This window comes from Hyla sarda, chromosome 5 (genome assembly GCF_029499605.1).
Source record: "Hyla sarda isolate aHylSar1 chromosome 5, aHylSar1.hap1, whole genome shotgun sequence".
Classification (NCBI taxonomy): domain Eukaryota; kingdom Metazoa; phylum Chordata; class Amphibia; order Anura; family Hylidae; genus Hyla; species Hyla sarda.
In genome coordinates, this window is record NC_079193.1 from 200949359 (window position 1) to 200962472 (window position 13114).

Here is a 13114-nt window from a genome sequence, read left to right on the forward strand (position 1 = left end):
CGTGTTTTTTACAAAAAAAAAAGTAAAAAAAAAGTGTTAATAAAGGTCATTTAACCCCTTCCCTAATAAAAGTTTGAATCACCCCCCTTTTCCCATAAAAAAAATAAAACAGTGTAAATAAAAAAAAAATAAACATATGTGGTATTGCCGCATGCGTAAATGTCCGAACTATAAAAATATATCATTAATTAAACTGCACGGTCAATGGCGTACGTGCAAAAAAATTCCAAAGTCCAAAAAAAGCGTATTTTTGGTCACTTTTTACACCATTAAAAAATGAATAAAAAGTGAACAAAAAGTCCGATCAAAACAAAAATTGTACCGATAAAAACTTCAGATCACGGCGCAAAAAATGAGTCCTCATATCGCCCTGTACGTGGAAAAATAAAAAGTTATTGCGGTCAGAAGATGACATTTTTAAACGTATACATTTTCCTGCATGTAGTTATGATTTTTTCCAGAAGTACGACAAAATCAAACCTATATAAGTAGGGTATCATTTTAACCATATGGACCTACAGAATAATGATAAGGTGTAATTTTTACCGAAATATTCACTGCATAGAAACAGAAGCCCCCAAAATTACAAAATGGCGTTTTTTCTTCGATTTTGTCGCACAATGATTTTCTTTCCGTTTTGCCGTGAATTTTTGGGTAAAATGACTAATATCACTGCAAAGTAGAATTGGTGACACAAAAAATAAGCCATAATATGGATTTTTAGGTGGACAATTGAAAGGGTTATGATTTTTAAAAGTAAGGCGGAAAAAGCGAAAGTGCAAAAATTGAAAAACCCTGAGTCCTTAAGGGGTTAACAGGCATTCCTTTTCTTTTTCCACCTACAGACTCATATGAGGGCTTGATTTTTGCACAACCAGTTGTACTTTGTAATCTTTTATTTTACCATAAAAATGTTTATATCCTATATAATTCAGTATGCATGCAGTACATGTGACTATGTATACAACATAGGAGCTATTGCAATACATTTTTATATGATGTGTCTTTCCATCAATACCATCTAGAAAAAAATTATACTCATTCAATAGTACATGTTAGCACTATCAGTATCCTAAAAGAACAATTAAGGGGCACTCCAGAAGAAAACAAATGTTTTAATGCATTTGTATGCCCCAGAGGAAGTTGTGTAATTTTTTCCATTCTAACCAGAGTGCTCTCTGATGCCACCTCTGTCCCTGTCAGGAACTGTTCAGAGCAGGAGAGATTTGCTATGGTGATTTGCTTCTGCTCTGAACAGTTCCTGACATGCACAGAGGTGTCAGCAGAGAGCACTGTGGTCAGACTGAAAAGAACTACACAACTTCTTCTGTTTCATACAGCAGCTGATAAATACTGGAAGGATTAAGATTTCTAAATAGAAGTAATTGCAAACCTGTTTAAATTTATGGCACCAGTTGATATGAAAACATTTTGTTATCCACCTAAGGATCCCTTTTACTATGAATAAAAGGCTGTTTTTACACTGAAAAAAATTCTAAAGATTAAATTTGCATCTAGTAACAAACATTCATACGAAACATAGAAAGTGGGGGAGGGGCTATCATTACAGACTTGCACAGAAAGAACTGCCTCTTCTGTCAACCAAAGGACTCTGCAATTTTTACAGATGCATTTAAAAAAAAAATATATGTCTGAATATATGCTGTGAGAATACAGCCTTTTATTATTATTATTTTTTTTTATTATTTATTATTTTCATCATAGCAATTGCCTCTGTGATTAGTTACATTACTATCAGCCTATTTCTGTGTACTCAATTGATCTTGCAGACTTTATTCTCGATCTATAACTTCCTTTGGATAGAGGATAAGTTATGTTTCACTTCAAAACTCTTTTAAGTTCAATGTGGATTTCTTTTGGTATATTCACCTTTACTGTAAAATTATCTCTAGGATTCATGTGGCTGCAACATGCAGAACATATATAGTAGTTGTAGGTAGAATATGTAGGGTTACTATGGTAATGCATATATTTTTGGGCTTGTCAGTAGAGATGGGCAAATTTTTCAAAAATCTGATTCGACCAATTCGCCGAATTTTCTGAAAAAAATTGGTTTGATCCGAATACATTTGCAGTGAATTGCTATTAAAAAACGCTATTTCTGGGCTACAGAGAGTCTCAATAGGGGTGTAGAACACTTTGTCTTGCCGTAACACGCATAGGGAGTGTGCTGGGATAGTGGAAAAAGATCAATGGATTTCCCCTGTGCTGATCTGTATTGTCAGTAACATTGATTAGTGATCACACAGTGTCTGCTCTCTCTCCCAGAACGAATGCGGGCTTGAGGGGAATGGATTTGCTGCTGTAAAGATCTGTATTGTCAGTAACGGTGATTAGTGCGCACACAGTCTCTGCTCTCGGAAATGCCCGTCTTTGGCAATGGCTGATGAATATATAGGGCTTTGATATTACTGGGCTGGCTGCTGATAGGCTGCATGCCACCATGTGATTAGGTGATCTTGCCTACCCACTTTCCCACCTTCCCAGTGTAGCTGCCATTTTAGCCCCCCCGGCCAGCACAAAATTTTGTGAATGAAGCTATTTGTTACCACGAAGCACGAGGAATGTTGGATTAGTTCAGAATCTAATTTTTCATGAAATTCAGAACAAATTCAACTTCGCCAGCTTTGATTCGCCCATCTCTGCTTGTCAGCACAAGGCGAAATTTAAATAAAGTTTTGATGAAAACCTGTCACCTCTGTTTTCCCAGTAAACATGTACACTTAGAGGAACAGGCATTTACATTGCAATTCTTAGGCCCCCTTCACATGTATCTGGCAATCTGGTGGCATTTCAATTCGGTGCTGTAGAAAAGCTCTGGAGGGAAACTAATGGTAGAACTGATCCTATTCCTGTGAAAGAGACAGTTCACATTCATTCAGCACCATACTTAGGACGCCAGATTGTTGGACACACCACATGGACAGGACATGGGGAATGCATCTTACAACACTCCTCCATCCACCATACACAAACAATGATCGCCAGATCCTAGACAACTGATGCCAACTGACACACCACATCATCAGTTGTGGCATTAGTTGTGGTCACTTTCAGGATATGTTAATCCTTAGAAACAAGCAAACACCTCAAACACCTACTTTCTATACTTGTCACCGGGTCTATTTTTAGTGCAGATTGTTCTCTTGTGTGGCTTTATTGACTATTGATTGTCCATATTATTTACTTATTCTCCAGATGCCACACTTATTAATAATATTGTTTTTAAGGTGGAGAGTGTTGTACTTACTCAGGACATTGTATACAGGGTGTGTTTTTGGCCCCCTCTAGTATTAGGGTTACCCAAACTATTTGTGTTTTTTTTTGTGTTTAATGTCTGTCTGTATATATTTCTTATGATCATTTATGTATAATACCATTTTGTATTTTTTTTTGAACATGACAATATTGTTCTTTTGGTGTGCTGCTTGTGTGTGAGGTGTTTGCTTGTTTCTAAGGTTCATTGTTGTGGTTTAGATACCCTTTTGGTAGCACCCAGGCATTATATTATGAGTACATATTTTAACTAAGCCCCCTCTATCTGTTGTATGCGGAATTCTGCATTAGAATTCCGAACTGAGATCCCGCAGCAGCAGAGTCCCATTGATATCAATGGGATTCTGTTGCATGGTGCACATGGCAGTTTTTCTGCAGTATATATTTCTGCTGTGGAAATCCCTATTCTGGGGTCCACAGAACGAATAGACATGTCTACACGTTAATGATACAGACTATTTCTGAGCAGTCCTAGCACTGACATGTTCTGCCGGCGCCCTGCTGTTGAGTGAATGTCTGTGTGGAAATTTTCCGTGCAGACATTTACCTGTGTGAACATAGCCTTAGGCTGGATAACACTAGATATGTGTGAACTAAATCACTAGATATGTGTGAACCCAGCCTAAGACAATGAAGCCATCAGCGGTTTGAACAATTTTAATTAAAATGCAGTTACTGTACCCATTAAGTTAATATTAACTCAATTGTAAAATCCTGTCAGAACTATTCAGCATAAGTGTGGCTTCAGAAGTGGAAAATGTAATTAAATAAACTTTTTTATTCCAAATAACTAATTTCACATTAATACACATCCACTTTAGCTATTCAAAACACTTGACTTGAGTGCAAACATGAGTTTCATATGGAGGAAATGTGGATTAGGTTAATGATTACATAGATCTCTATTTTAAATGCCAAAGCATATACTTATGTGAAATTGACCTTGTTCTGGGATTTTGTTTTGCAGATAAAATACAAATGAAGTCATAAGTTTACATGCACTTGGGTTGAAGTCATTAAATTAATAAATCCCTTCCCCAGATTCCATGTAAAACAACACTATAGATTTAGCTATACTCTGTACATGACACAAGCAATTTTTTAAACAAATGTTTACAGATAATTTCATTTATAGTAAGAGAAATAAAATAAAAAATGATATCATGGCTTTAGGAGATTCTTGCAGTATTTTAAGGTATACTTTCAATGCCTCTGTGCCCCTTTATTTGACATCAAGGAAAAAGGTCAAAAGGAATCATCCAAAACATCATAAAAAAATATTGTGGGCCTCTATGAGTGTGTTGCACCCTTGGGAGTAATTGTCGAAGACTGAATGGTACCATGTTCATCTGTTCAAACATAATATGCAAGTTTAACCACCATGGACCACATAGTCATAAGAGCATTCTGAAACGAAACATTCAATTTTAAACAGATGAACATACTTTGGTGAGAATATTACAAATCTGTTCAAGAACAATGAGAAACACCTTTGTAAAGATGCTGGAGGAAATGGGTACAAAAGTATCTACTTCAACTGTTAAATGGGCCCAATATTGATATAACCTAAAAGCCATTGCTCATAAACAGCTACTAAAATTTTAGCCCACAGTTTGCAATAGTTTGGGGACAAAATTCTGGTCTAATGAAACAGAAATGGAATCATTTTGCCAATATGACCATAGTTATGCATGAAGGTGAAAGAGGGATGCTTGTAAGCCAACGAACACTATCCCAACTGAGAAGCATGTGGGTGGCAAATTAATATTCTGGGGGATAATTTTGTGGCAGGATTGACTAAGTCCCTTCACACAAAAGATGACATTATGAAAGAGGAAAAGGTTGGGGAGAAATTAAACACTAGCCTGGAGCTCAGCAATAAGCAATGTTTGCAAGCCCCATTGATAAATAATGGAGTGCTGTCTACGCATGCTCACTACCACTCCGTTCATTTAGAGGACATATTGTTTTTGATCGGTGGGAACCCCTAAACTATCAATATAGTTGAAATTCTGGAGATGCTGAGGGCTGTAAAAAAATTCGCCAATTGTGTTTTATAGAAGTTTTTAAAATGTTTAGCTTTGAAAATAAAAAGGTAATTTCTTCCAACAGTGGTCAAGGATTCTAAAATGTTTGAGAAAGACAAAGCTTACATTAAATTTAAACCCAAATGTAGAAGAAATAAAAACAGCACTCACCTGTAGGACATTACAATAACTAAAGCGGGGAGCTGACAGGGAAGTGGCAGTTAGCCACAGCTATCTTAAGCATTGCCAAGCGTCACCAGAAAGAGTGTAGTGATGCCTGACACAGCTGTCGCTGATTGCAACTTCCCTGTCTGTCTCCACGCAGCTGCCTGCTGCATTTTTTGTAATTCAAAGAAGTTAATAAAGATATAAGTTCTACAGATGGTTTGTGTCATTTTAATTTCTTCTACATGAGATTTTGTTGCAAAGACTGTACTTTAGAGCATCCCATCAAAGGGGAATATATGTGCACATCATTTGCATTAGCTGCACCCCTTCCAAATGTGAATTTAACCCTATCTGACAGTGGTGTCAATCCAGCATCTCTCTTTGTTTGCTTGAATTAAATTTAGAATTTGGCTAGATAAAATTTTATATTGTTTAGATTTAGTCTTGATAATGTTTAGATAAAAAAAATTAAAAAAGGATCAGAGAACAGTTAAACTGCTATTATTCTTCTGTCATACAGTACAATTTTAAAAATGTTGTTTTAAAACACTTAAAGGGGTATTCTGCCCCTAGACATCTTATTTCCCATCCAGCTACTGGACCCCCATTATCTCTGGGATGGTGCCCCGGGATTCTGAACATTATGTTCAGTACGCTGGCTTAGGGTGTCTGTGGTCGTGAAGTCATGCCACCCACATTCATGTGTCCCCTGCAATCAGGCCGGCACTGCAGCGTTCTGAATACAAAAGCTCATGGCTTCCATCTTCATGACGTATCCCCACTCCCCCTCCCTTAGACTTGAATGGTGTGACGTCACAAACATGGAAGCCCCAAGATTCCATGTTCAGACTGCAGCGGTGCCGGCCCGGAGATCTTGGGCAGTCAAAGTGGCCGGACACCGTGATCATACATCTTATTCTCAATTCTTTGGATAGGGGATAAGATGTCTAGGGGCGGAGTACCCATTTAAGCAACAATTTAGGTTATAGTGATTTACAGATTGTTTGATACAAATGTTGCCTGTACTGTTATAAATAAGAATGGAATTCCCAATGTCTTCAGAATTATCACCCATCAAAGTAAAATCAATATAATATTAAAATCACTATTATAAGAATAACCATCTTCAGATTTATGTTTATGTGCATTATCTTGTAAAACTTACCTTCCCAACATACTGTGTGTCTGAACCAGTATACTCTTCAAGCAAAAAAAATTGATTCCACATCCATCCCCGCTTTTTACGCTGCAGCACTTTTATTCCATCTTGAAATAAGCTACGTTTGTTACGGTGAGTATATTCCATGGTTGTTTTATTCACAGGTGTTGTATGTGCCATAAATATCAAATTTGTGCACATTATCAAAGACAAATTGTAACATGCCTTCATGATTTGCTGGTAAACACTTGAAAATTCTTGGCTAAAATATTTTTGTCTCAAAAACCAGGTTCTGTAAAAAAGCAAAAAGCAAAAGCAAGTAAATAAATGCATAAATCATAAAAAATACAATATAAACAATTTATTTTCAAAATGTATAATAAATTATAATTATAATGACAGAGCAATATTTCATAACATTAGGATTAATTTAAAAAAAAGATAAATCTTTATTTCTATTAATCTCCCACACCAAAAGTTTCATTTTATCCTAAATTATCATTTTTTTGTATGGCTGTCTATTCAATACAACACTATTTTTTTTTCTGTTTTGTTTCTATGTAAAAAAATTAAATAAAAATAAACTATGGTTGAACTAAACATAATAAACAGTACGATTTGTGGTTTCTACTCTTCCTTTTCTAATAAGGATTTTTGCTTTTAATCACTAGTCCTTGACATGTACTTTAGGCTTAATTACTTTTCCATAAAACATTAAAACCTCTATCTACTATGCTCTTTGACTATGAACATGCCCTCATATCGATAATGGTATCCCTCTCGACCCCTATTCTCCCTCTGAAGTGGATACTCAGTGCTTCATTACTCAATGCAATGTTACAGAATGTGAAGGAACTTTGTTTCACCAAAAAAAAAAAACATGGACCCATATATTCTTTGGGAAGTAAACAAGTGGGTTGTTAGTTGGGACTAACTATAAGAGCAAATGTATTTCAACTATTACAAATCTCCTGTCCCAGATCTGCTACCTAGAAACTACTCATGAACACCAAAATACTAAAATGTCCCCTTTAAAAAAATGAAATAAAATAGTGAAGCTTTCCATTCACTCCCCAAGGACAATTTCAAAGGAAACCTATATTCATGCAGACAACAATACTATGCATGTAATAATAAATGTAGAAAATATCTGGCAAGAACATTTTGAATTTAACAGGCTCACACATATTTCCAAAAAACATGACCCATCTCATTCCTGCAAACATATATAAGGCAGGTAAAGGCTACAGAACAATTTCTCTACTTAAAGGGGTACTCTGGCGCTAAGACATCTTATCCCCTCTCCAAAGGATAGGGGATAAGATGCCTGATCGCGGGGGGTCCCGCCATTGGGGACTCCCGTGATCTTCCACGCCGCACCCAGTTAGAATCAGTCCCGGGAGCGTGTTCGCTCGCTCCGGGTCTGATTACTGGCGATCACAGGGATGGAGCATAGTGACGTCACAGCTCCGCCCCCATGTTATGTCATGCTCCGCCCCCTCAATGCAAGCCTATGGGAGGGGGCGTGACAGCTGTCACACCCCTTCAATAGACTTGCATTGAGGGGGCGGAGCATGATGGCACACGGGGGCGGAGCCGTGACGTCACTATGCTCCGTCCTCGTGGTCGAGATGGACTCAGCCTGAGGACCTCCAGCAGTTCTGGAAGTCACTAATGGTGGGTGCTGCATGGTAGATCCCGGGGTTCCCAGCAGCGGGACCCTGGAGATCTGACATCTTATCCCTATCCTTTGGATAGGGGATAAGATGTCTTAGCACCGGAGTACCCCTTTAAAACAAACCTGTCCTAAGGAAAGCATGGGTGTAAATAAGCGCATTGCTAAAAAAGGCTAGTCATCATGATTCCAGCAAACTTTTTTTCATTTCAATAGTCTTCTCCATCACTGAGATAAAAGCCTTATGGTTATTATGCAAATTAAGTTGAAGTGCACATGGCCGTTCCCAAGAACAACAATAGCCCATGTCCAATCCATCTCCTTGGCATGCTGGGCTCTTGGTTTGCTGGGGAATATATCTCTGGCAATTGAGCCTCATTTTCATAATAAAAAAAAAAAACACTTATATGTCGGCAATGGAGAAGACTATTGAGATAAAAAAAAAAGTATGTATGTAGAATAATTAAGCTTGCAAATGTCAGAATATCTGCATCAAATCTGCAGCATGTGAATGTATTCTCATTCTTAATTTGCATTCTTTATTTGGAACTAACATGTCAACTAAAATTCTTACATCACAAGCATGATACAATGTAGTTGTTCACACAGATGATCTGTTATTTTTAACATTTAACCCGTCAATATATCTTCCCAATCTGTTGCAAAAATATCGAACTCTGTTTTTTTATGTCCAAGGTGATGAATGTCTTCATAGCATTTTAGAGTAAGACTATGTTCACATGGCGGAATTTCTAAAATTTCCAGGTGGAAATTATGCAGACCGTGGGTGTTGGCATAACATGCCACGCGAAAACCACTCAGAAATGCACCTTCTCTATAGATGACAATTCCCAAGCAAATAGAATAAACAAGAATATTTTTTCTGTAGACGCCAGAATTGGGATTTCTGCCACGGGAATTTTGCCAAGTACACAGTGCAGCAGAAACTCATTAAAATCAATGGGACTCTGCTTCAGTAGAATGTCCGTGTGGACAATCCACCTTGTGAACACCTAGTGAACATGGACGAATACTTAGTTGTTGGTGATGAGGGGGCATGATGGAATTTAATATTGTCTGTGGGTTGGATAGCATAAGATATTAAACGCAATGCGAATGTATGATTCTGCGTCCCAACCAAGTAGCGCAATGTCTCGCCTCAGCATACGAGATCAAAAAAATCATAAGAACAACTAATAGGTGCTAAAAAGAGGAGGTGTGCCTAATACTTAACTTTTATTGGGTATAATAAAAACCACCAAAATATAGTGCCTGTGTAAGCCAACACCTAAACTAAAATTGGCCAAAGAAAAATGGTCATTACTACTGTTGAGCGGCATAGGTCATATTCGAATTTGCGATATTTTGCGAATATATGGATGAATATTCGTCATATATTCGCAAAATTCGCATATTCGTAATATTCGTGTTTTATATTTATTAGCATATACAAAAATTAGGATAAGCGAAAATTTGCATATGCGAAAATAAGCATATTCAAATTTTCGCATCTGCGAAAATCCGCACGCCAGTCTCACACAGTAGCATTAGAGCCTTCTTTACACCACACTAGCTGGAAGCAGAGAGGGATGATCACAGTCGTGTGTACTGTGAAAAAAAATAAAAATAAAAAGAATATTCGCGAGCAACACTAGAAATGAGCCGACGGTTCTAATTATTGTTCAGCACATGATAGGCTGGCAGCGCCCAGCAGAGTCTTTTCATATGTAGTTACTATTGGTAATGACTAGTGTTGCTCCGAATATTCGCAATGAAAATTTTATTCGCGAATATCGCATATTCACGAATTCGCAAATATTTGCGAATATAGCACTATATATTCGTAATTCCGAATATTGTTTTTTGTTTTTTTTTCACAGTACACATCACAGTGATCCTTCTCTGCTTCCAGCTTGTGTGGTGTAAAGAAGGCTCTAATACTACTGTGTGAGACTGGTGTGCGAATTTGCGTATGCTAATTTTCGCATATGCTAATTTTTGCTTATGGTAATTTTCGCATATGTTAACTTTTGCATATGTTAATTTTCGCATACGCACATTTTTGCATATGCGAAAATAAAACGAGAATATTACGAACATGCGAATATTCGCGAATATATGACGAATATTCGTCCATATATTCGCAAATATTTGCGAATTCGAATATGGCCTATGCCGCTCAACACTATTATTAGCACATTATTTTAGAAGACATAAAGGTAGGCATACAATGTCACAGAGCATATATCACCTACACCAGGGGTGTCAAACTCAAATTCATCGGGGGCCGCATCAGCAGTTTGGTCACCCTCAAAGGGTCGGTTGTATCTGTAGGACCCCTCCCCCCCACATACCGTGTATGCCGGCGTATAAGACGACTGGGTGTATAAGACGACCCCCAACTTTTACAGTTAAAATGTAGAGTTTGGGATATACTCGCCATATAAGACTACCCCTCCTACCGCAATGTACAGTACCCCCCACATTAGGTAGGCAGCATGTTCCCCCACATTAGTAGGCAGCATGTTCCCCCACATTAGGTTGACAGTATAGTTCCCCCCACATTAGGTAGGCAGTATAGTTCCCCCCACATTAGGTAGTGTAACAGTGAGCGCTCCGGTCTCCTCCTCTGGATCGGAGCGCTCGCTGTCTCTGCCCCGGTCAGACACGCTGACCGGGAGCGCAGGGTCTCCTTCGTCGGGGATGCGGTTAGTGTGGCGGCCAGTCCCCGCACACACGCCGCATCCCATGTCCACATACACTGCCTCTGCCTCCCTGCGCGCGTGCCGGCTTCATGAAATTTAAAGGGCCAGCGCAACATTGATTGGTGCCTGGCCCTCTCTGTTCTAATAAAGGTTTCCAGCCCCTTCCTGCCCTCGCCAGATATTTGTGCCTCGTGCCGAGAGAAAGCGTTCCATATCATTATAGTGTTCCCTGCCTGTTGTCAACCCTTGCCTGTGACCTCCGCCTCTAAACCCGTGATGCCTGCCTTGACCTGTTGCTAGTGACTACCGCTTCTGATCCTGTGCCGCCTGCCCTGACCTTCGCTACGTTCAACTAGGCTTCTGCCTGTTCCTCCTGTACCGCGCATATCTCAGCAACCAGAGGAGTCGAGTCGCTCTCTGGTGGAACGACCTGGAGGCTACCTGCCGCAGCAAGACCATCCCGCTTTGCGGCGGGCCCTGGTGAAGACCAGTAGCTCCTTAGATTCCGTTCCCTGGGTACGGCCCACGTCATCACTGCTCTGGTCCAGTGGATCCACCTTCAGTTACCTGTCCGGACCGTTACAGGTAGGCAGCATGTTCCCCCACATTAGTTGGCAGCATGTTCCCCTACATTAGGTTGGCAGTATAGTTCCCCCCACATTAGGTTGGCAGTATAGTTCCCCCCACATTAGGTTGGCAGTATAGTTCCCCCCACATTAGGTAGGCAGTATAGTTCCCCCCACATTAGGTAGGCAGCATGTTCGGCCACATTAGTTGGCAGCATGTTTCCCCACATTAGGTTGGCAGTATAGTTCCCCCCACATTAGGTAGGCAGTATAGTTCCCCCCACATTAGGTTGGCAGTATAGTTCCCCCCACATTAGGTTGGCAGTATAGTTCCCCCCACATTAGGTAGGCAGTATAGTTCCCCCACATTAGGTAGGCAGCATGTTCCTCCACATTAGTAGGCAGCATGTTCCCCCACATTAGGTTGGCAGTATAGTTCCCCCCACATTAGGTAGGCAGTATAGTTCCCCCCACATTAGGTAGGCAGCATGTTCCCTCACATTAGTTGGCAGCATGTTCCCCCACATTAGTTAGCAGTAAAGTTCCCCCCACATTAGGTTGGCAGCACCCCCTCCCTCTCTCCCCACAGACATACAGCCTCCAGCCATATACAGTGTATGGCTGGAGGCTGTATGTCTGTGTGCTGCCCCCACTGTTATCCGGTCACCGCTCCTCCGGCCCGGGGTCACAATCTACTGCTATGGCCTATGGACCATAGCAGTAGGTGCCAGGACCGGTCGAGCGGTGACCGGAACGCGGAAGAGAAGAAGATAACGCGCTGCCGGTCACTTACCAGGCCCCGTCCCGTGCGTACAACCATAAAGGCAGAGGACCAGGAGGACCGAAGGAGGATCGCTAGAGGGCAGACGTTGGTGAAGGCTGACGGCCGGCGGCGGCTACGCAGGCCACATGACGAGGTCTGGCGGGCAGGATTCGGCCCGCAGGCCTTGTGTTTGACACCCGTGTCTACACTCTCTTTAGGAAAGATTATATACACTCATTTACCAATGGATAGTAACAACTACCATGACTATAAACCTACACTTGCTACCAAATAAGGATATACTCCAATACCGTCAAATCCCCAAAAAATTATTAAACAGCATTTTACATGATTATCAAAACAACTCAAAAAGTACAGACACCCCTAACCATATAAGATCTTAATTCATCCTCCATATGTGTACAATACCAATGCTACAATAATCTTCATAACGTTATGGTACCATGACCTTTAAAATGCATTACCTGTTCCTAGCATGTTGCTAGCGGCCATTTGGAGACCCCCGTGCACCCTCAATGGACGTCGTTTCATGGGCTAAAGTGATCTGAAGTTTTTATCCATTACCATTTTTGTTTTCATCTGAATTTTTGATCGCTTTTTATTCATATTTTATGGTATAAAAAGTGACCAAAAATACACTATTTTGGACTTTGGAATTATTTTGCGTGTACGCCATTGACCATGCGGTTTAATTAACAATATATTTTTATAGTTTTTATAGTTTTATTTACAG

At 39.8% G+C, this 13114-nt stretch overlaps 1 protein-coding gene across 1 annotated transcript in view; it reads right to left on the reverse strand.

The window, feature by feature from the left end:
• Nucleotides 1-13114, reverse strand: part of CDH9 (cadherin 9) — a 212072-nt gene that overhangs the window by 157109 nt on the left and 41849 nt on the right. The window contains exon 2 of the mRNA XM_056520966.1: nucleotides 6658-6943. Coding sequence (XP_056376941.1) covers nucleotides 6658-6882 — 225 coding nt within the window. The 5' untranslated portion in view covers nucleotides 6883-6943. The remainder of the gene's footprint in view (nucleotides 1-6657; nucleotides 6944-13114) is intronic.